Consider the following 23756-nt stretch of genomic DNA (forward strand, 5'->3'; position numbering starts at 1 on the left):
TGGGAATACTGCCAACCACCTCCTACAAGGAACATTCTGGAGTGAAGCCATCCTGGCAGTAGCCACCCTGATGAGAGCAGCAGCTCTGAGGAAAGTGTTTGAGTCCTGATATGGGCCAGACAGTTCCCAAAGAGTTCTCTGACCAGTTTTCTGACCAGGAGGAGCGTGTTTCCGTGATAGCACCATCACAGAGGCCACTGCCCTGGTCTCCAGCTTCCCTGTCTGAAGGAAACTCCATCCCTTGGGCATTTCTTGGCTTATTCTTTTTACATCTGGTGTGAATCATCAGAGTTGAGAGGTTCCTCTGTCAAGGACAGGCTTCTCATCTACCTCAGCTATGAGGGTTTGGACACCAGCCCAGTGCCTGACCTTTTGCTGTGGCCATCAGGTTTCGTAGGGGCCAACCAAGGATGAAGGTGTTGGGTATACTTATTTCATCTCTCTGTTTAAGCCATCTGTACAAAAAGGCCTGGTCCCAGATCCTAATAAGTCATCTTTGTCACAGTGCATCCACCAGCTAGAACACCCACTATTCCTGGCTTGGGAGACCTCTGAGGCCCCGGGCTCACGCTGTCCTGCCTTAACTGCCCACTGGCCATGCAGAGGTAGAGGTGGCTCTGAGAAACATCTGGATTTCTATGAAATACTGATGTCAGAAAACTCCTTTTAATTACTTTGCAGGAAATTGAACGCTTGGAGCATAAATTGAACCAAACCCCTGAGAAGTGGCAGCAGCTGTGGGAAAGGGTAACCGTGGACCTTAAAGAAGAGCCCAGAGCAGACCGTGTAAGTTGGCCAGCCCTTCCAAGAGCTACTCCTGAGCTTCTTGAAGGTGCTAGGTGAGGTGGGGGCTCTGCCTCAGGTCACTGAGGAGGTTCAAGGCCAGAGGGAGAGTAGGAAGGGAGGAGTCATAACCTGGGGGTCCAGGGCAGAAAGTTCCTGAGTGTCTCACTTTACCACAGTGACATAATACTTATGTTCCAGGGCCCCATATCCAGGGGAAATTACTGTGTTCTTTTCTATCTCAGCGCCTCTGTGGTTTCAGCTGATCTTCTTCCACATGAGGGAGGAGGGGAATGCCAAGACTTTGTTTGCTCCAGAGCCGTAGTCAGAGAAAATGAAATATTTTAAAACAGCAAAATATGCTGCTTTCTGTTGCTCACACCCCCTTTTTGATTCTACAGTAAGAAACATTTATCATAAAAATATTTTAAAACCAAATGCTCTGTTTTCTGCTTCTCACACCCCCTCACTGTGGAGTATGCGGAGGGGCTGTGCTGGTGACCATACACACTTCAGCATCCTCTGCAACCCACAATGAGGGAGCGGTGTCCCTCCTGGAACGTGACAGGCCAGGCACAGAGATCGCACAACTAGTACTCGGGACAGCCACCAGTCGATCCCACATCAGACTGGCTCCAAAGGCAACAGAGGGAAGTTAGGACAAATGAGTGTTCTGAAGAGCCCTTTAGGGAAGAGGAAGTCAGCAGGGTTGGATGTCACAGAGGGGTCACAGGAGAATGGCGAGTAGAAGAAAGCCTCAGACGTGGTAAGAAGGGGTCCTCCGGGCACTGTCTCTTGCCCTCAGATGGCAATTCAGAAGCTGTTATCAGACGGACCACAGATGGGTGATGTCTTACTGCTTTTTGCTTCAGGAAAATAAAATAGTTTAATTTTTTTTCTGATTACGAAAGTCAGGTATATGTATTCTTTCAAATAAGACAATACACAGAATGTTATAAAATAGAAGATAAAGAGAGCCCCAAATTTTTTCCCTAGAAATAAACCACCACGCCATCAAACCTGTTTTATAATTCTAAACACACATGTAAAAGGGACTTACTATACATGCAGTTTTAAAACCTGCTTTCTTTTATACTTAATATGTAGTAGCATCATACTTGTTCTTCCATTTGTCACTGTATATAGGTCAGCGTTTTTAATGACTGTCTAGAATTCCATTGTATGGAAATACCTTTAAAAAACAGTCCCATAATGATAGACATTTAGGGTGTTTCTAGTTTTTTACTATTATAAAAAAAAAATGCTCCAAGATAAACGTCTCTTTATATGTATTTTCTATCTACATATGTATGGTCCAGTTTTTTCCTTGAAAAATATTTAAAATCAAAATTTAGAAGTAAATATTTAGAAGTAAAAATGATCAGATCAGTTGCTTAAAGGCTTTGTAAAGCTTTCCTAGCTCCCATCCTGTCTTTTTCAGCCCCAGAGACATCCTTCGGGTTCCTCAGGAATCGTGTCTACCAACCTCCCGTCCTATCGGAAGAGGTCTCTGCTGCACCTCCCGGACAGCAGCATGGGGGAGGAGCAGAACGCCAGCATCTCCCCATCCAACGGAGTGGACCGAAGAGCGGCCACCCTGTACAGCCAGTACACGTCCCAGAACGAGGAGAACAGGTTGGCATTGCCGAGCCCTGCCTGATGTGCTGCGAAGGCTCTCCCTGCCCTGCCTACAGCCACAGCACAGGCCCTTTAATAAGCTAGGCCTGTGCAGGGCCGCCTTCTGAAAATTAAAATGGATCTGCTTTAATCCTTTGTTTCTATTTTAAATGCATTCGATGGTTCTTTGAAGAGGAAAAGCCAAAGCACAGCTAAATAAGGCCAGGAGGTTGCAGTTATTTGTGGCTGGGTCCTGACTGTCACTATCTCAGAGTCTGCCAGATCTTTTGAGGAAATATGTTAGTGAGCACTTTTTCGGTGGCAACCATCAGAAATCCAGCTCGTGCTAGCTCAGGCAGAAAGGAATCCACTCACATAAAGGGGGAAGGCCAAGGATGTGCTGGTTTCTCACACAGAATCACCAGGCTTCTGTCATTAGTCAGCTCTGCTTTCTCCTATGGGCTGCATCTGCCCCAGTGTGGCACAAAAGATGACTACTGAGAGCTCCAAATCTCACAAATCTGGTAATTCCAGAGAAAGAAGCAGTCTTTCCCCAAAGGTCTCGTAGAAGAACTCGAGGGGAACTCTGATTGATCAATTTCCGATTCTCTTAGGGAAAGAGACCCTTGACCACCAAAAGCAACAGATCCCCTTTACAGCACTTTTTAAAATCAAATTAACTGCCACGTCATCATTTCTTCTAGGTCCTTTGAGGGGACGCTCTACAAAAGAGGAGCTTTGCTCAAAGGTTGGAAGCCCCGTTGGTTCGTTTTGGATGTAACAAAACATCAGGTAATACCGTCAAAGCCTACGGAAACCACTTCTCCCTGGGCGAGGCTTAGTCCCAGGCTGTTGTGTGACTCTCAGCAGACACACACACAGGATGCTTTCCTGAGGCCTTTCTTATGCTGCCTGGGGGCTTCTCCCAGGACCCAGCATGTCCCTGAGCAAAAGGAGAGAACACAGGAATACACAGCCAGAGGCAGTGACTGTTGAGCCTAGAGCATTAGAATGCCTTTTTTTTTTTTTTTTTGCCTTTTTAGAGCCACACCTGTGGCATATGGAGGTTCCCAGGCTAGGGGTCGAACCAGAGCTGTAGCTGCTGGCCTGCACCACTGCCACAGCAATGCTGGATCCGAGCCATGTCTTTGACCTACACCACAGCTCATGGCAACACCCGATCCTTAACCCACTGAGCGAGGCCAGGGATCGAACCTGCATCCTCATGGATGCTAGTCAGGTTCATTAACTGCTGAGCCACGATGGGAACTCCAGAACGCTGCTTTTTAATGCTCATGTGTTTCCTGCTACCTGCTCTTAAAACCCAGGCCAGTAGAGAACCTGAGGTTTTCAGCATGTTGCATATACACATGCACATACAGAGCCTGCGCCTGGGAGCGCTCCCCAGAATACAGAGCACCTTCATATCTTTGCAGCATAAAGCATCCATTCAAAACCGAGAGTATTAATTTACTCAGCAAACATGTACTGAACACCTTCTCTGTGCCCTTCCCTATACTTGGTACTAAAGACAGCATCATTACCCCTCACAGGTGACAGCAGTAGAGGAGGGCGGGCCCCATGTAGGCAGAAGGGGATGTGCCCACCCAGACCTGAAATGCATAGTGGGCAAGTGCTGGACTGGCCCTGGCAGACCACATTAGGTCCTTTGCTGTTGCTGCAGTGTCCCCCACAGTCCTTAGCATCATAATCTTTGCTCCAGTGATCTTGGGGGAAGACCCCTACCCAAACCTGCAGCCCCTCTGCACCCTTCACCAGTGAGTCGCACGGTCTCTCATGTCCTGAGCGCAGACCTCACTCTACCTTGGAGCTGACCAGTCAGCCTGGAGGAGATTCTCAATGTGTTTATCTCCAAAATGGAGTCTTGAGAAAGAAATGGACTCTCGCCCTCATACAGTGCTCTTGCTAGACCTGCATCTGGATGTCTCCTGCCAGAGGAAATCTTTCTGTGGGACCACTTTGCCTTCTGCTCAAGGAGTTTCCTAAAGGTTACACTGAGTCTTTGTGGAAGACGATTGAGAATTTTGTTTTACAAATACGCAATAGAAGCCCTTTTTAGAGAGCTGGACTCTAAAACAACTTTGTCTCTGAAATCATAGAGCCTGAGTAGAAAAGTTCCATTAGACCACTAAATACAACACAGAAGAATGTGATAATTTTTCTATAGTTTACAGTTACATCAAATTTCACTTGCATTTTTGCCAGTGTTTTGGATTTCTTTCTCACAAAAGGCATACAGTTTTTCCATTTAGTCCTACTCAAACTGGCTGAAGAGAGAGGCAGAGAAAAGGCTGAGGCCAGAACCGCAGTGATGGAGACGCATTCCTGCTGTGTAAACTAGGGAGTGGACCCTGAACTGATTGAGTTAGAGTGATAGCCAGTCCTTGCACATAGAAGCCAGCCAATCCAATGTTAAGCTATTTATTATGTTTTTCAAAAATCACTTTATATCTACATGCTATTTGGAAACTTGCTCTTTAAATATAGCTTGAACCTATTTCCCTGTGTTCATCTAGATCTTCCTTATCATCTTTGAAATGTTGTACAGAATTCCATGTTATTGATGTCCCATCATTCAATTAACCAACACCCCGTTGACAGATACATCTTTTCAGTTGTTAGCTGATAAAGGCAGTGCTAAAGAAAACCTCTTTATATGTGTGTCTTTGCATGATTGTGGAAGTATTTCTGTAGGATAAATTTCTAGAGATGGGAAAGATGTACCGATAGGTATAAAAAATTTTAAATTTTAGTTCACATTGCCAAATTGTCCTCTAAAAGGTTTCTAACTAATTACATTCCCACTAACAGTGTCTGCGAATACCTGGTGCTTTCCATTCAGCTGGAGTAGTGTCAGCCATTTTTAATAGTTCTTAATCTAAGTGAAAAGTAAGGTGTCATTGATTTGATTTACTTTGATCAGTTGGATTGTTCATTGTTGCAAATGTTTATGGGTCGCCCATATTTCTTCTATAACTTGCCTGTTGAAATCCTTTGACCATTTTTCTATTAGTTTATCTTTTTCTTATCCATTCTAGGAATTCTGTATATATTCTAAACATTAACCCTTTTTTATATGTTACATATATTTTTATAGTTATTAGTTGGCTTTTATATATACATAGTATTTATTTGTTCAGATTTCAAAAAAATATGTCTTTTTTCTCCTTTCTCCCAGCCACCTAGTTCTCCTTTCTAGAGGCAACCTGTGTTTTTAATTTCTTGTCTGTTCTTCCAGGCACGGTTTAGCAAGATGTAGGAAAGTATTCAAATACATCTTGAATACATTCAGATATATTCAGAAGCCATGCTGTCTCCCTTTCTGTGTCTCTTATATCCCACTTACCCCTTTGGTTCCAGTTGCGATACTATGACTCGGGTGAGGACACAAGCTGTAAAGGCCACATCGATCTGGCTGAAGTGGAAATGGTCATTCCTGCTGGCCCCAGCATGGGAGCCCCAAAGCACACGAGTGACAAGGCTTTCTTTGATGTAAGTCGGTCTTATCTTTTCCTGGCTCTGTTTGCACATGATTCCCTACAGTCCCTCCACCTCCAAGAACTGTGGGGCCTCAGAACAATTGGTAGTGACTGCAGATGGGTCACAGAAGCCCTTGGCTATGGGAATTGCTACAGAACTTGAACTCAGCACACTTAATCCCCACATCTGACCTCTCTCATCTTGTCCGTATTTCTCAGAAAGGCTGCACATTGCTTTACACAAAAGACTCCTTCAAAAGGGTGTGTCCTTTTGAAGTACATGTGGAAGCAGATAAACTCCTTGTAAAATGTTGTTAGCTCATTACTCACTACCTACTTTCAAGAACAGCTGGTACTTTCCTTTGTATCCCTTGGTCTTCTGGCTGGATCGTCCATCAAAAGCTGCCCTTAGTCACACATGATAACTGTCTGCCCAGCATCTTTAGCAGCCCTTAGGTGGACCTTGGGGCATTTTATGGGCCACATGACGGGAGACTTTTCTAGTCCCCAGAGCCAAGCAGGACGTCATACAGAGCACAGGTCATGCTCTAGGGCCCTTCTCAGCCTATGAAGCCATTTCACTGACTCTGGGCTTCCAGTGTGACCCCATCAGAAGACTCAGAGAAAGGGACAGGAAGGGGACACCAAGGCCAACTCCATCATGACATGGACAGAGCTCAGCCTTCCTGGTGCCTTCTCTGCATCAGGGCAGTGCATGGGTGGGTCCAGAGACTCCAGCCATTCCTGACCTCTGCAGTCAAGGAAGACCTGAGGAAGGCTTCTCTAGTGTGGCTGTCTGCCAGGCCCTTCTGTTAACAGCCTCCTTTGACTTTAGGGGCAAGGAAAGGCCATGACAGTGTGGTGGTGGAGGGCAGAGAAAATAACAGAGGTTCTGGGGCGGTTCACAAGGGAAGGTTGATTTGCACATTTACCCAAAGCCAGAGAACAGCCCTGCCCCTCATCTCTGGTTCTCATCATTGGTTTTGTAGCTCAAGACCAGCAAACGTGTGTACAACTTCTGTGCCCAGGATGGACAGAGTGCCCAGCAGTGGATGGACAGGATCCAGAGCTGTATCTCTGATGCGTGACGCCCATGGTCAATCCAAGCAAAAGAGGGAGGAGGGGCCCACACAGCCAGATAGGAAAAAAGTGCGTGAATCCTTGAGGAGCTGAGAGCTTCATGCTCAGTTCCGATGGCTCATCCTTGGGCTGGGGTTCTCCCGCCCAGACTTACCCATTCACCTCTTCAGCAGTTGCTGTGTCTACTTAGCCTGAGTGCACGTGTCACACAGGTCTGGTCAAGAGCCCCAGGCCCTCCCTGCATCTTGCACTAGGTTGTTCTAACAGGGTCTTCATGGTCAGGGATCAGAAGGATGCTTCCTGAGCCCACCGTCCTCCATCCTCTAGGTGCAGTGGCTACCACCTACCTGGTCCTTCTCCATGAAAGCGAAATCCTTTTCGTTCTCCAAGGTTACAATTCCCCTGGAGAGCTTTCTGACAAGCAAACATCAAAACCCTCCCCAGTTATCTTCCATTCTGCACAGACTAGGGTTCCAGTCGAAGGTTTCTACTCACAGTGCCTGACCTGAGAGATGCTCGGTTCTCTGGTGCTGTCAAAGGTGCTTCCGTAATCCCTGCTCAGCTGTTGGGGTTCACCCCAAGATCATCAGTGCTCAGAGGCAGGCAAAGGGGGGCACCCAGGATACCCTGATGGAAAAGGATTGTCTAGGGAACAATGCAATAATGACCAGGCCAACGCAGGAAAATACCGCTTCCAAAACACTGAATTTTCTAGGCCAAAGGTGCCCTGAGGATTCAGGACTTTGTGTTCCCATGTGTTCTTCTGCTCCCTGATAGCTTCTTACATAAAATAACATGCAGAAAGCTGAATGCACTAACTCACAAAACAGACACTTGCACTGAACTCCTAATAAAATGAAGATGTTGGAGAGACAGAAGCCAGCTGTTTATGACCACACCACTCCTGTGACAAGGGCTGTGTAGACCGCGGTCCCACTGTGGCGTGACTGGAAACCCAGATGGCACCTCTGCACATGAACAGTAAGGACTTCCTTAGTCTTTAGATTTTCGTTACTTTTGATAACCTGTGTTTGTTCAACTTCAGATGCCAGGAATGCCGCCTGTTCACGGCAAACAGAAACAGCTTCTCTGCAACAGCCACTGCAGGCAACTGGAGTCTTAGGTAGCTAGATCATTGCATTTGTTTGGAAATGTTAATATGTTAAATACCAAACTAATATTTCAAAAATATGTATATATGATTTTATATCCTTGTTTTTCAGATAGTCTGCTTATAATTTAATATGAAAGTAACTGACTCATTCGTAAGATTTCAGTCATGAAACGGTTCTCTTTTTAACAAAAAGCCACTTTGTAGATTAAAAATAAATCCGATTTTCAAATTTAAAATTATCCACACACTAGGAAGTAGAACTGTGTTGATATATAAGAAATTGGGAATAATAAGAATGAAGGATTTTTCTATCATTTTCATTTTATAAATTGTCACCTGTGAAAATGGTTTTTTGCACATTATTTGTATTTTTCTTTGTATATGAAATAATTTTTTGTACTTTGTAAAAAATATGGAGCCCATTGTACCTTCAGCTATTCGAGACTTTACACAGTGCTTCTTTTGTAACTGGATTCCTTTAACTTTCATTAAGGCGCTACATGCCTTGCATTCACTAACGACCTTGAATTAAATTTATTTCTTAAGAAAACGCATCCCTCATTTACTGAAATAAAGTTCATGGCGCAGGCAACATTTATGATCCACACGTGGGGCTAAAAGTTCAAGGGTAAAACACAGCATAATCCATTTCCTGCCTTGGTTCTATTAATGTCATCACTGCCCCTGGCTCAGGAAGTAACCAGAGACCCTGGACTTGCTGGCCTGAGCTCCTGGGTTCTGGACACACTGATGAGGAGTTTGGGTCAGAGACCCGAGACGCACGACCCCAGTACCTCCAGCGAGCTGTGTGAAATCGGTTAAGTCTCTTACCTCTTCCACCTACGGCATGTGGTAATTCCTGAGGATTTTAGGAGAAATTGAACTCTAGTAGGTTTTTCTGCTTCAGCAATGATAAAGAACCAGTGATTTCAGCTCTGAACAACACTTACTCTAGTTAAGCCCCTGGGTTCACCTTAGGGACCATTGTATGGGCTCTCCATGTGGAGCCCACAGAATGAAGGTTCTTTTCCGGGATGGACCTCTAAGTCTTTCAATATCTAGGAGCCATCTCTGAGACAGGGAAAAGGACCCCCAAAGTGGGGCAGTCAAGTAAGATCCCCTTTTGAGCCTTCAGATTTCCTCAGTCCAGAGGGCTCGTTGACTGGGGCCAGGGCCCTCAGGCCTTCATTAGTCCCAGCCACTCTTCTTTCTCTCTCTTTTTTTATATTTTTGGTGAGGGGGTGGCCACCCAGGGATCAAATCTGCACCTTCATGGATGCTAGTCACATTCATTTCCACTGAGCCAAGAGGGGAACTCCAATAATATATTTTCATAAAATATATTTAAATGATTTATTTCATTAAGCCTAATTTATCAAAAATATTATTTCAACATGTAATCAATATAAAAAATTATTAATGGGAGTTCCTGTCGTGGCTCAATGGTTTAATGAATCTGACTAGGAACCATGAGGTTGTGGGTTCGATCCCTGGCCTTGCTCAGTGGGTTAGGGATCCTGCGTGGCTGTGGCTGTGGTGTAGGCCGGTGGCTACAGCTCCAATTAGACCCCCTAGCCTGGGAACCTCCATATGCTGTAGGTTCGGCCCTAGGAAAGGCAAAAAGCCAAAAAAAAAAAATTAATGAAATATTTTGTATTCATTGTTCATACCGAGTCCTCAAAATCTAGTGTGTCTTTTGCACTTAGAGCACATCTCAGTTTGGACCAGAGGGTTATCTTTTTTTCTGACATACTCCTCCTACAAATTGCATGTCCCTTTTCCACTCCAGTTCTCCCACACCAGCTGGGCGTCCAACAGTTCATCCAGTTCTGACACTTCCTCCCCAGGGTTAGCACAGACCCCACTGTTAAGGGTTCTGTCCCACAAGACTGACCCTCTTCAGACGCCAGTTGCAAGTCCCAGAGGCCACTGTACTTTTGACCAAACTGGCTGTACATTTGAAGGTTCTCATAACCCCTTCTGCAGGTTCAGGGATCCTCTAGACGAACTCATAGAACTCAGGAAAAGGCTTTGCTTGGGTTGACCAGTTTATTGTAAAGGGAACAACTCAACAACAGCCAAATAGAAGAGGTGCATAGGGCCAGGTGCAGAAGGGAGTCAGGTGGAGCTTGCATGCTTCTCTGGGTGTCTCACCCTCCCAGGACCTCAGTGTGGTCCCCACCTGGGAAGCTCTCTGAATCATGTTCAGGACTTTTATTTATTTATTTATTTTGCTTTTTAGGGCCATACCTGCAGCATATGGAGGTTCCCAGGCTAGGGGGTCCAGTGCGAGCTACAGCTGCAGGCCTACGCCACAGCCACAGCAACGCAGGATCCAAGCCACATCTGCAACCTACACCACAGCTCACGGCAATGCCGGATCCTCAACCCACTGACTGAGGCCAGGGCTCGAAGCCACATCCTCGTGGATCCTAGTCAGGTTTGTTAACCGCTGAGCCACGACGGGAAATCCTTGTTCAGAACTTTTTTTCACAACCCATGCTCCAGCCCCCAGAGGCTTTCCACACTACTCACGCATTCTTCTTTCTGGTAACCGGCCCTCAGCCTGAAGGCATCCAGTGGCCGAAGCCTGAGTCACCACATTCACAGGAACACAGGTGTGGTAAAAGGGGCCCCTTATGAATAACAAAAGACATGCCTTTCATTCAGGCAATTCTAAGGGTTTTAGGAAATCTATGCCACTAACCTAGGCCAAAGACAGAAAAAAAAAAATTTTTTTTTTTTAATTATACCACAACTAGCCTCATTTTCAGTACAACCATACTAAGCGACACAAATTTAGAGCAAGTAGCCTGCTCACCACAGAACTGCAGTAAGAAGAGCTGGGAGGAGAGAGACCTGGGTGTTGGCTCTGCTCAAATTCATGATACGACCTTGAACCTGTGCCTTAACTCTGCAGGCTTTGACTTATACAATAAAGGACCCAGACCTGTGGTTTTGTGATTCCAAAGGTTTACCTTTGCATTGACTGAGGTTCTAAACTGAGATTTAAAGGATTTGCTAAAAAAGACCCAATCATCTAAATCAGCGCTTCTCAAATCATAATGCGGGTGTGAATCATCTTGTTAAAATGAAGGTTCTGATTCAGTAGATTGGAAAAGGGGCTTCACATTCTGTATTTCTAATAAGCTCCCAGGGGATGCTGAGGCTGCTGGTCCAAAGACCACACCTGGTGTAACAGAGGTCTGAGCCCCAGGCCTCTGGGAAGCAGAAGCCAAATGGGAAGGGAAGCACAGGAGGCCGGGAGAGCCAGGAGACCATGTGCAGGCGTGACGCTGTGAGAAAGAGGAGGAAGGAGGGAGAAAGCCGGGTGGAGGAGACGGAGACTGCAGAGCAGTGCTATAGGCAAGTTCAGCCAGGCAGGTGAGACGTCCTCAAGACTTCTCAGAGCAATCCCACACCTGCTGGGTCACTGGCAGACAGTGGCCAGGAAGCAAACACAGTAGTAGAATCCAGAATACAGCAGCTGGGGTGACAGTCACACACAATCCCTGCAGAGACCCGGGAGGAGTCTTTTCACGGTCGTCAGCGTCCAACCCTTGTGCCAAGTTCAGAGAGCACTTCCTCCCTGTTGCCCTTGGGGCTCTCTTCCTAAGGGAAACTCAGAGGAGAGAAAGAGGGGGGCCCCTGTCAAGAAGGTAATCTTACTCTTGGTCCCCCATCCATTCTGAGTTCCCCTCAAGCTGAACAACCTCAGCAGAAATTGATGGCTTGGCTACTGATGTGATCCAGACCTTCCCTTGAGAGGGAGGGGGACCGAAATACTCGGTAATCAAACCCATCTCAAGTCCCGGCTGTCCTTTTTAAGTTAGTGGGGATCACCTGGAGGGGCCAGAGAATCATGGGGGCACACCCCTTCCGTCCCGCCCACTTCCTGCCTCCCGCTGATCAGGGTCAGGTTCCCCTGCTGCTTCCCAGATATGGGACGCCTAAGTGCCCTGGTGGCAGCCATAAAATGGAATTCAATGGGATGCTTGCAGTGTCCCAGTCAAATGCTGAGCTGTGTGGAGTTCCATGCCCTTGGGTCGGGCATTCTCTTAAGTCCCTGGCAGTGGTGCTGAGGCTGCGATCAGGAAAGCAAACCCAGAACTGATCTCTATCTCTGTGAGGATGAACCACTGGCCCTTCCTGGATGGAAAAGGCCTGGGGTAGTTGACTTGCCCCCAGGCAGGGAGTTGGTCTCCTCTGGGAATGGTGCCAATTGAAGGCTCAGCATAGGTCCCCGCAGCTGGCGGGCTGGACATTCCGAGGCAGTGTACCCCGAGTGGCCTTGGTATGTGGGAATCCATGCTGTTGGGCCCACGGAAGCCCTTGTGTGGCTTCTGCCTCTGCATTGTGGCCACTCTACTCATGCCCTTCGTGCTGGTTCCAGTGTCACCATTGACAAGGACCGGCTCGTGCCAACTGTCCAGATCATTTTATTTGCTTGCTTATTCACTGCCTCTAATGGGTTGGGTGCTTTCCAATGGCCATTAACATGTGGCACTAAAGTCTTGCTGTTTTCTCCTATATGTCCATCCCCATGTCCCTACCCCACATCCTCTGGTCCCCAGTCTTCCCATCCTTTTTCTTCCAGGCACCAAGCAAACAGGCCATTTGTCCATTGCCCGAGAGTGTGTCTATATCTTCTCAATTCCCTTGGGCCACTTTTTGTGCACAAAATACATGACCATGAACTCTGCTCGCAGCTCTCCCCAGGGGGTATTTTTTCCCCTCTCCTTACACCTGTCATGCACCACTGTCCATCTTCAGTTTGTACCCATGTGCCACAGCCACCCATCAGAAAGCAAGCTTGGGCTTTCTCCTCCTCTCTCAGCTGCTTGTACAGGGCCCTTCATGTGGCCGTAGGTACAGGCCAGGGGACAGGCACTGGCTGTGTCCTCATGCAGTTTGCTCGTGCCCTCTGGCCCCCCTCAGGCCCAATCCCAGAGGGAGCATTTCCATCTTAGGAAGAGTCTACCGCCAGACCCATCCAACTCTGAATTGGTGCATCCAAGAGACCCCAGCTCAGAATGGGCAGTTTCAGATGTCCCATGTGGTGTGCTGTGTCATGTGTTCTGTCTCTACCAGAGCCTAGTCATGTGCCCGAAACTCTTTCTCGCCAGATGTGTGCTCCTCTGCTGCCGAGAGCGTGGCCTTGCTGCAGACTCACAGGGCTGATTCCCCACTGGGACTTGCCAGAAGCTCCAGCCTACATGTTTTCCCCTTCCCACTGCGGACCCTGCCCACACCAGAGTCTGCCAGATTGTACGACTCAAATGGCAGGGCTGCTTGCCCCGCTGCTTGGACCTTCTGCTGTGCCTTCCCCGTCACGGGACCCACCTACCGCCAGCAGCCTTCCCTGTCACCCAGAAGGACGTGCTGTCTCTTAACCCAACACCACGCTTTCTTCACTGTGGTGAGAGAGATGCAAGATGCAGCCCCTTTTTTCACTTGGGAAGGGATATCCCCGCTGGCCCGACCACTGAACTCTTAGAAACTGCACGGAGGTGGCAGGCCCTTGCGTCTTCGTAGGTTTAATTTATGCGCTACACTCTGGGCTGCCCTGATTTCACCGTGGCCCCCGGCATAAAGGCAACTCTTGCTCATCCTAAGTAACACAGTGTCGTGGAGCTAAGGGAACACTGCGATATCCACGTGGCCCTGATCTCTTGGGATTATATTATGACAGAGGGCAAGACTGTTAACGCAGCCCTGAGGCAGAACTGTAAATGAATATTGTTGTTCATCCTGTGAGAATGTGAACTGCTTCTCGTCTTTTCAAATTGGAATGGAAAAGAACAGATTTGTCTAATGACCACAGACCACATGCCTCAGGCCTTATGAATCTGCTCTAGCAATGAGGCTGCATCTGGCACAGCAGTGCCAACAGGGCTACCACCTGGTGAAGCCTGGTTAAATCTTCCTCCAGGATTGTGGTTTCTGCAGAGGTCACACTGGTGAATTAAACACAGAAATAGTGGGATCCCCACCCACTCCTCCTTTGTCACTGGTGGCATTCGTTTCTGCCACACCCTCTGGGATGAGGTATTTTTATTTACTATCTTGTGCAAGGTGAGGGAGTAAGGAGACAGCAGTTTCAGAAGTTTCTACTTGGCCTTCTCTGCTACAATGGATCCTACCCAGTAGGCCAGGCATCCCGTGTGGGGTTATTCCAACTGTCAGAGCATGTGAATTCTTTTTTTTTTTTTTTCCCCCACTGTACAGCATGGGGATCAAGTTATTCTTACATGTATACATTTTTCCCCCACCCTGAATTCTTTTTTATTTTTGTTTTAGGGCCACACTCACGGCATATGGAGGTTCCCAGGCTAGGAGTCAAATCAGAGCTACAGCTGCCAGCCTACACCACAGCCACAGCAACGCCGGATCCTTAATCCACTGAGTGAGGCCAGTGATTGAACCTGCATCCTCATGGATCCTAGTCAGGTTCATTAACTGCTGAGCCGTGCAGGGAACTCCAGAGCATGTGAATTCTAATCAAACACTTGGGTACAAGGGACTGCTCGGTGGGTCGTAGATGCAGTGAGACACTACAAACCAAACTGTAGCCAGGATTCCACTTGCTACCTGCCTCCATAGGGCCTGCTCTGAAGAAGGGCTTATGATTATGCTCTGAGTCTCCAGGTGTTAATGTCAACTCAAACTCTGTCTACTGGTCCCCTCTCTCTAGTGACCAGTCACCCAAATAAAGTCATAGGTCTTTGAGGGGGGGAAACTGACAGAATCCTGACACATATTGGTTGCAGTTGTGCAGGGTCCTTCCTCCTAGAGACCAAACCACCTCTTTCAATGACAGGTTCCATATCTGAAAACTGGCTCAGGCCTGGGAACCGAGCAAGAGACCGTGACTTTCTACTGCCTCTACCTCCTGCTCCTCTATTCCTGTCTGCTTTGCTGGCTGTAGATGGTAAGCAGAGCCCCCTGGCTGCCCGTAGGTTTTGCCCAGAGGGACCCCATGCCATAGTCACCATCTCCACAGCTTGCCTGGCCCTCTGTCCTTGCCTGTCATTACCGGCTTTCCTAGTTTATCATTCCATATCCACATCCTCAGCTATGGTAAATTTCTTCTCTACCACCTGCCAGGGTTACTCATATGCTTCCACTTTGCTGAATGCTGAGCCTGCTTTTTCCAGACTTCTGAGAGTTCACCTCATCCCCTGGCACCCCAGCGAGGGTATTAAATCTGTGTCTCAAGAAAGTGCCCTCACGTCAGTGGATTCTTGCTCATCCAGCCTTACGTGCCAGCCCCCTTAATGACGCGCTCTCAAATCCAGTTCCGGGAGCATCCTCTGCCTCCCGCCAGTATCCATGACAGTTCCTATTCTCTCACGGGGTACTCTCTCTCCACCCTTACCATGCCCAGCGTGTCTCCAGCCGGATTATTCTGGAATGCAACCCTAATCATTGTCCTTGCAGCCAGGGAAGGAAGGAAGGAAGGGCAGCTCCTAGAAGGGCACCTGCTGCCCTGCAGGGACAAGGCCTCTGTGGCCTCTTTCAGGGCAGCAGAGGGAACAATTCTCACAAGGAACGGTGGGCCACCCCTGCAAGCCCAGAGGGTCAGGGAAGCTGCAGCACCATAGCCCCAGGGGCCTTGCAGAGGTCTTCAGCTACATGTTAGGGGCCCAGATATCTTCCAGCAGGTCCCAACCCCTGACCCCATCCCGATAACACACACAACTCCTTTGGCTGAGCATTCAGGCTCATCAGGAGCCCTGTAGCTCTGGCGTTTGTTTTCACCTGCTGCTCAGTTGTGTCTCTTCCCCACTGCCAGAGATAAAGGGCCCTTGGTCGGCCACCCCGAGGATCTCCGCAGTCACACTCACCCTCTGGCTGCTTGTTAGTGGACCACCAGTCTGCTTCCTCCCTCTGCGGAGCATCAGGATTGAGCGGGCAGTAACCTGGCCATCTTCTGAATGTACTCACTGCTCTCCCCTGCCCCCTGTTTTTCAAATGCCTGAATTATCACACCTGCCCTAGACTTCTCCTCTTGAAAATAGCACCAGCGAGATATTTAGCATTTGAGCTACTACTTGCTCCGGGGACCATCTGGGCCCCTTACCAACCAGGATGACATCCTCCCCATCACCTCTGAGCGGGTCAGCCCCAGATCCCCACCTACCACTTCTGGTAGTTCTGGTCCTTAAAGTAGTAGGAGAAGGAGGATCCCATGTACAAGAGGTTTCTAGGGGAAACACCTGTGAGGGGAGTTGGGCAGAAGAAGAGGGCAGGGGAGGCTGAGAGGGACATCAGAATGACGTAGCTTTGACCCCTACAAAGGGGGAGATGGAAGGTGAGGCCAAAAAGTCTTAGGCTGCAGTTAAAATCTAAGAAAGCAGCAAAGCCAGTGGGGAGTCCTCATGCCAAAACTGCCTATCAGGAGGCCTGAATCTCCCAAGAAGGGGTGCGTCTTAGTCACCTACTGGGAGCAGCTTGAGCTGCAGAGCAAACAGTGATAGGTAGAACAGGGGGCTGCTCTGAAATCTGAGAGGTGCATTTTCACAGCCACCAAAGGGCTAGGGGGTTGTGGCTCTTGGAGCCCCAGACCCAAAGGCACAAAGGGGTCAGCCTTGTCTACCTGAGGTCAGCATACACTGGGGCCGCTGCCCTGTCACTTACTAGCTCGTTGGCCTTGAGTGGTTCCTAACTTCCCTGAGCTTCATTTTTCTCCCTTGTGGAACAAGGAGAAATTGTGATGAGATATCTGAAAGGACCCGACACAGATAGGTTCTCAATAAGTTGTAGCTGAATCAGATTAATTCAATAAATACACAGTGAGCACCCAGTACAAGCTGGGCCCTGTTCTGCTCCCAAGGAGTCCTCGAAGGAGTGAGACACAGTAGGGGCCCAGAGAGCTCACAAAAGGACAGACCATCTCTGGTGTGCAGGATAATGTCACACACCCCCCACGCCCGCCTCCAGAGATGTCCATGCCCTCATCCCCAGAACCTGTGAATAGGCTACCTGATGTGGCAAAGGAGAACTAAGGTTGCAAAGGGAATTAAAGCTGCTGATCAGCTGACCTCAGAGACTTTCCAGACTGGGTCCCCTGTCATCACAAGCGTCCTTATAAGTGGAAGAGGGAGGCAGAATTGAGAGGCAGAAGGACTCTGCCACTGCTGGCTTTGAAGACAGAAGGGACCATGAGCCAAGGAGCATGGGTAGCCTCTGGAAAACAGGAAAGCCTCCAGGAAGGAACACAGAGCTGCTGATACCTTCCTTTTAGCCCAGGGAGACCCATTTTGGACTTCTGACCTCCAGAACTGTAAGCTAACAAATCTTTTCTTTTTCTTTTTCTTTTTCTTTTTTATGGCTGCACCCATGGCATGTGGAAGTTCCCAGGCTAGGGACTGAATTGGAGCTGTAGTTGCCGACCTACACCACAGCCACAGCAACACCGGATACTTAATCCACTGAATGAGGCCAGGGATCAAACCCACATCTTCATGGAGCCTAGTCGGGTTTGTTACTGCTGAGCCACAATGGGAGCTCCAGCTAGTAAATCTTGCTTTAAGCCACTAAGATTGTTAATTTGTTCCAACAGCAACATACAGATGGACTAGTGTGATACGTGCAATGGCAGGGTGTGTGCAGGGCACTGGGGTCCTGGGCTGTGATGCCAGATGGGGGATGGCTGAGCGAGAGGCAGGAGGGAAGCGGAGGGCAGAGGTCCTATGGCAGGTGTGGATTCAGGGGGCTGGGCTGAGCCGGGAGTTGCTGCCAGGCCTGAGGGGGACACTGCAGACAGTCTTTTTAGGGCCACACCCACGGTACACGGAGTTTCCCAGGCTAGGGGTCGAATTGGAGCTACAGCTGCCAGCCCACACCACAGCCACGGCAACACCAGATCTGAGCCCCATCTGCAACCTACACCACAGCTCACAGCAATGCTGGGTCCTTAACCCACTGAGTGAGGACAGGGATTGAACCCGCAACCTCATGGTTCCCAGTCGGATTCGTTTCCACTGCACCACGACGGGAACTCCAGTCTGTCTTGATACACAGACACCTGCTCGCGCACGTACACACGCCCACAAACACAGATGCGGTCAGACCCGGGCCACCCCACTGCCTAGCTTCCCCTTTCCTAGGTGACCCCTGTCATCATTGGAATTTCCTTCGGGCAGCTGAGGTTAGCAGGTGGGGCTGGGAGTCCCTGCCATGACCCCAGCCCCTGAGCTTCACCAGAGGGAGGTGGCCAGAAGTCACGTCTCTTCCTGGGGCCTCAGTATGGGAGGTGGCAGGGTCAGCCCTGACAGGGGGCACGTGTCCCAAACTTCCAGGTGTCACATGGAAACCCGAACGATGGTGTGTCCATCTTCCCAGGCATTTGTCTGTCTAGCATTCATTCATTCCTCATACGTTTATTGATGCGTTGCTGTGTGGCCCTGCCGGTTCTGGCTACATTGGACCCCAAGTAAAACAGGCCATTATCCAGACCTGCACAGTTACCCATCCAGTGTGATCAAAGCTACAATAGGGTTGGGACAGCCAAGGGCCTGTGGAAAGATGGGAGGAGATCCTGGCCCAGCCCTGGGGATCAGAGGAAACATCCCTGAGTAATTGACATTTATGCTGTGGGTGCAAAGGTGCCAGAGGAGGGCAGGGACGGGCGGTTAAGCCAGGCTCTGACGCATGTTTAGAAAGGTCTCCTTGCTGAAGGACGCACGGGGGAGAGTGGGAAGGAGGGAGGGCGGCTCAGGGCCCTTGGGGTTGTTCAGACTTGAGAAGGCGGTGTGGCTGGGTATTCGCAGAAGACTTGGAGACACGCCTGAGGTGGCATCTGTAGGACTTGGGGCCCAGGTGACTGGTGGGCAGAGGGAAGGGGGGGAGGGGCAGGCAGGACTGTCAGGCTGATGCCTGGGACGCCTGAAAGTGGCCTCAGGGTCAAGTGTGAGGACTGGGGGAAGGAAGGCCAGGCACAGAGGGAGAGCGGAGGCCCTGGCCTCGCCTCCACACGAGGCTATGAGCCGCTCTGGGGGGTGGGGAGGTGGAGAGAGGGTGTGAGAGCAATACTTCTGGGCTCTGGGAGGGGCTGTGACCCACAAGGGGTCACAGGAGACCCTCTGGCCAAGTCACAGACCCACCCAACAACTTGAGAGGATGAAATCAAGCCGCCCCTCCCCACTTTGCATCTTAGGGGCCAACAGTTTAGAAAGGTTGAGTGACCAGTCCAAGGTCACTCAGTAGCATCTGATGGAGCCCGGTTTGCACAGTGTCCTTGGCCGGCCCTCCCCAGCCATCATACTTCAACAAGGCTGGGGACCCGTGACTCTGCCTTCCACGTGGCCTGGCCAGGCCAGCTGGAGGCCATTCAAGGCCCAGGGCATGCCTCCACGGCCTCACCTCCTGGGCCTGGACCAGGAAGCCAAGTTCCATCTGTGGGTGGAATGAGCGGGGCTCCTCCACGGTGAGGATGGACGGGCCTTCCACTGACTCAGAGCTCTCACGGGCCGCCCACCCCACAGCCAGACCACCTGAGCAGCATACACCCCAGTCTGGAACTGAGGGTTCCTGTCTTCCTGCAGGAGGAACACAGGCCTGGCCCGCTTGTTCCCCACTGTCATTCAGCTCAGCAAAGCTTGCAGGAGCCTCAGAGACACGCTTGAGGTGGCATCTTGGGCCCCAACTGACTGGTGGATGGGGGTGGGGTGGGGGGTAAGGGGATGGGGGGCAGGGGGGGCAGTCAGGACTGTCTGGCTGATGCGTGGGATGCCTGAAAATGGAATTCAGCCTTCCAGGAAACGCAGGCCCGGCCAGAAGAAACAGTTCAGGGCTTAGAACCAGGATGCACGCGTGATTCTGGTGAGACCTGGTCCTCTCTGAACCTCTGGTTCCTCATCTGATTTGAGGTTGGACTCATTTACCCTAAAGCCCTGGCAGCTGTGATGGTCATTTGCATCGGCTCTCGGGCCCTGGCCCTGTTCCAGCCGAAGGGGTGGATGGCAGATGCCTGGTCCCGGCATAGAGCCCTCAGCTTGGCCTCAGCACATCCACCTCCTCACTCCCCCAAAGGTCCCCCGAGGTTCGGCACAGCCCCAGCCAGAGGAATGCGAGCCATTCCCGGCATCTCCTCCCCTGTGGCCAGCCTGGAGAGGAGCTGGGGCCTCTGGGCCTTTCTGACAGGAAATTAGCTGGGCCTGGCCTTCCCCACTACCAGCTGCTCTGCTGACCCTGACCCCGTGTTTTCCGAAAACTGATACTGCAGATTTCACAGCCTTTTCTTGGTTCCCGAGGAGGCCTGGCTGAGCTCTGTGTCTAACGAGCCTCCAGCCTACACGCGAGTCTGTCTTCCTGCCCTGGAGCCGGGCTGCCTGGACTCCAGCCCCCGCTGTGCCCTCAGCCGGCCTTACCCTCTCCCAGCGGCCCTCTCCCAGCGACTAGGCTCCCATGTCCGAGCCCTAAGGCAGAACCTGTGTGCGGAGTGGCTGCAGTGTGGAAAACGGCTGGAGGCACACAAGAGAGGATGTGGGATACCACTTAAGAGACGGCTGTGGTCCAGGAGGAACAATGGTGGTTTGGAATCGGATGGGGACATGAAGATGCAAAGAACTGTACAGATTCCCAAGTGACTAAAGCAATAAGATGGGATGTGACTGTGGGCATCTGGCCACAGAATGCCCAAGGGTAGGGGTGTCCAAGGCCCCCTGGGTTTCTGAGGGGGCACAGCTGGGCGGACAGTGCCTCTCACGGAGATGGTGAGGTTTAAGTGCATGGGAGCGGCTTCCGGGAGGTCCCAGGGCAGATCCTGAGATGCAGGGGGCTTGAGGGGCTCAGAGGGGAGGCACATCTCCAACCCTGCACACCAGGCTGCCTGGGCACTGCCCTGATGGCTCCCCGTGCCTTCCAGCCTTCAGTGGTCAATGCATACACCTAATGGATCCCATTTAACCCTAGCTGTGGACATTGGGGATGGGAGACAGCTGGACAGACAGTGCTGGGCGGGGGTGAGGGTGCCACAAATCTGGCGGGAAGAGCCAGGGGGTCCTGGGTCTATCGTGGACAAAGGCCCACGGTCAGTGGCAGGATACCTGGACACCTGCTGCATGACCTCCCCACCCCTCCATCCACCTGGCAATGCCACCCTTGGCTCTGCCATTTTCAGGACAACCGCAGAGGGCAGTGGTTCTGAGAGTGTGGTCCTTGGACTAGGAACACCAACATCACCAGGAAACTTGTTAGAAATGCAAACTCTGGAGTTCCTGTTGTGGCTCAATGGTTAATGAATGACACAGGTATGATCCCTGGCCTCGCTCAGTGGGTTAAGGATCCAGCACAGCTCTGAGCTGTGATGTAGGTTGCAGATGTGGCTCAGAGCCCGCATTGCTGTGGCTATGGTGTAGGCTGGCAGCTACAGCTCCAATTTGACCTCTAGCCTGGGAACCTCCATATGCTGCAGGTTCGGCCCTAAAAAGACAAAAAAAAAAAAAAAGAGAGAGAGAGAGAGAGAGAGAGAAAGAAAAGAAATGCAAACTCTCAGCCCTCACCAACAGATCTACAGAATCCAAAACTCTGGCGGCTGGATCCAGCAGCCTGTGTTTAACAAGCCTTCCAGAGGATTCTGAAGCACCACTGCCACAAGGTGTCAAGCCATGCCTACCTCCATTCACTGTCCGCCCATAGCCCCAAATACCCGCACCCATCAATCTAGAGTCATCTAAATGTCCCTTTCTCTAGCCAATTTAATCATCTGACTTGCTACCAACCACCCCTTTTAACATTCTGTCCGGCCACCTCTGCCCAACTGTCTCACCTATTTTGAGCTGATGACTCATCACCCTAAATAGTCCCTTATTCAGATGACATATACCCTTGGTCATCAAGTCACTATTCTCACTGCCCATTTATACCAGAAAAGAGCTCTTGAAGCACTAATACCGGCCACACCCACCTCCCCTGCCCAAGGAAAATGGACACAAACATTTCTTTCTGCATAAAGCTTGAGAGTTACATCATACACGCTAAGTAAAATCAGTTCAACTTCTTTAAATGACCCTGATTTAGATGAGAGCCTGGTTCTTAAGATTCTTTAAGGCAACTGTGTGTTCCGTGTGTACTCGTGTGTGATATATATGTGTCGGTGTGTATACACACACGTATACAACTTGAGTAGCTCGACAAAAAAAAAACAGCCCAAAGAGGCTGCCTGTGTTAGAGGTGACAGACTCAGCCAACCACAGTTTTTCCCAGCGAGGGAGAATGTTAGATATTACTGAGAAGTCAGGTTCCTTCAGGCTCCAGATTCCATCCTGAACGACACCAGGCTTTCATCCCACTAACTTAAGCTTTCCATCAAGCCTGCTGTTTGCTTCTGCCTGGAAAGAGTGGGGCCCAGAGCCATCGTAGAGCACTTGCTCCGTCCCTGTGTTCATCCGCATTATCCGAAACAGGGGTGGCCATGCTTCCAGTGCCCCCTTGTCCAGGCTGATCTAAGCACAGCCGCTTTCCCAGGGGAGAACTGCACAAACTCCAGGCAGGACTGAGAACCAGGAACTTCGGGGTCTACAAACCTTCGCTCCCACATCATCCTTCTTGAACCATCAGCAGTTTGGGATGATGCTTTCCCTCTGGTTTCAGGCATTTTCTTCACCCCGTCGTCTCTGGATGTCCCTGTAGCCTCTCTGGCCACTCTGTTAGGTCTCTTTGGGGGTCAGTGTCCCAAACTTCAAACACTGGAGTGGCCCAGCAGTCACGCTTCAAATCTTTTCTCTATCTGCACCTCCTTTGATGAGCTCATCTCATCATGCAGATGCTGGCTTTAAACGGCATCCACATGGTTTCAAGGGCCACATCAGGACCTCAGCAAAGAGCTCTTTGCTGAACCCTGGACTCTAACTGCATCTCAATATCCCCTTAAGCATCAGTTGTCAGCATCGCATCTGAACTGTGATGAAACGCCTCTCCCTGCACCCTCTCCCTCCCCTCAAAAAAGAAAACTTGCTTCTCCTCTTGGGACACGGGAACTCCACCTTCACAGTTGCCCTGGCCAAAAATCCTAGGGTCATCTTTAAGAGAATTTTCCCCTCTCTCACACCCATACCCCCTCACTCAGCAAATCCTGATAACTCTGCCTTCAAAAAGCATCCTGGACTGGACCACCGGTCCCCACCTCCACCACGGCTACCCTGGTCCACCTTCTACCTGATGTCTGCAGAAGCCTCCTAACGGGCCTCCCTGCCTCCACCTCTGGCCTCTTTGGTCTGTTTTCAACACAGCAGCCAGAAAGACCTTTGAACATATGAGAGTGTGTCACTTCTTTGTTGAACATCCTCTAATGCCTTCCCATCTTTTTTGGAGTAAAAGTTTTAAGGACTTACGGTGGCTTGCGAAACCCTTTGTGATCTATCCCTCTGCTAATGTGACCTCAACTCTCACCTCTGTTCCCATTGATCACGCTGCATCAGCCACACCAGCCTAACGTTCCTCAAACATGCCAAGAAGTCTTGCCTCGGGGCCACCGCACTTGCCATTCCCTCTTCCTAGAACACCCTTCCCCCAGATATCTTTGGGGTTCACCTCTCACTTTGTTCAGATCTCTGCTCAAGTACCCCCTGATTCCAGAGACACTCCGTGAGCACCCCATGTGTAACAGCACCTCTTTACACGCCTCCTCCACCCCGCCCAGCTCTGCTGTCTTCAGA

At 50.0% G+C, this 23756-nt stretch overlaps 1 protein-coding gene across 2 annotated transcripts in view; it reads left to right on the top strand.

Moving 5' to 3' along the window:
- Positions 1-8644, top strand: part of SBF2 (SET binding factor 2) — a 456096-nt gene extending 447452 nt beyond the window's left edge. For both annotated transcript variants that reach the window (XM_047776309.1, XM_047776310.1), the window contains 5 exons: positions 682-786; positions 2225-2418; positions 3105-3192; positions 5782-5913; positions 6890-8644. In XM_047776309.1, coding sequence (XP_047632265.1) covers positions 682-786; positions 2225-2418; positions 3105-3192; positions 5782-5913; positions 6890-6988 — 618 coding nt within the window. In that variant the 3' untranslated portion in view covers positions 6989-8644. The remainder of the gene's footprint in view (positions 1-681; positions 787-2224; positions 2419-3104; positions 3193-5781; positions 5914-6889) is intronic.
- Positions 8645-23756: the final 15112 nt, after the last annotated feature.

Source organism: Phacochoerus africanus, chromosome 4 (assembly GCF_016906955.1).
Source record: "Phacochoerus africanus isolate WHEZ1 chromosome 4, ROS_Pafr_v1, whole genome shotgun sequence".
Taxonomy (NCBI): Eukaryota; Metazoa; Chordata; class Mammalia; order Artiodactyla; family Suidae; genus Phacochoerus; species Phacochoerus africanus.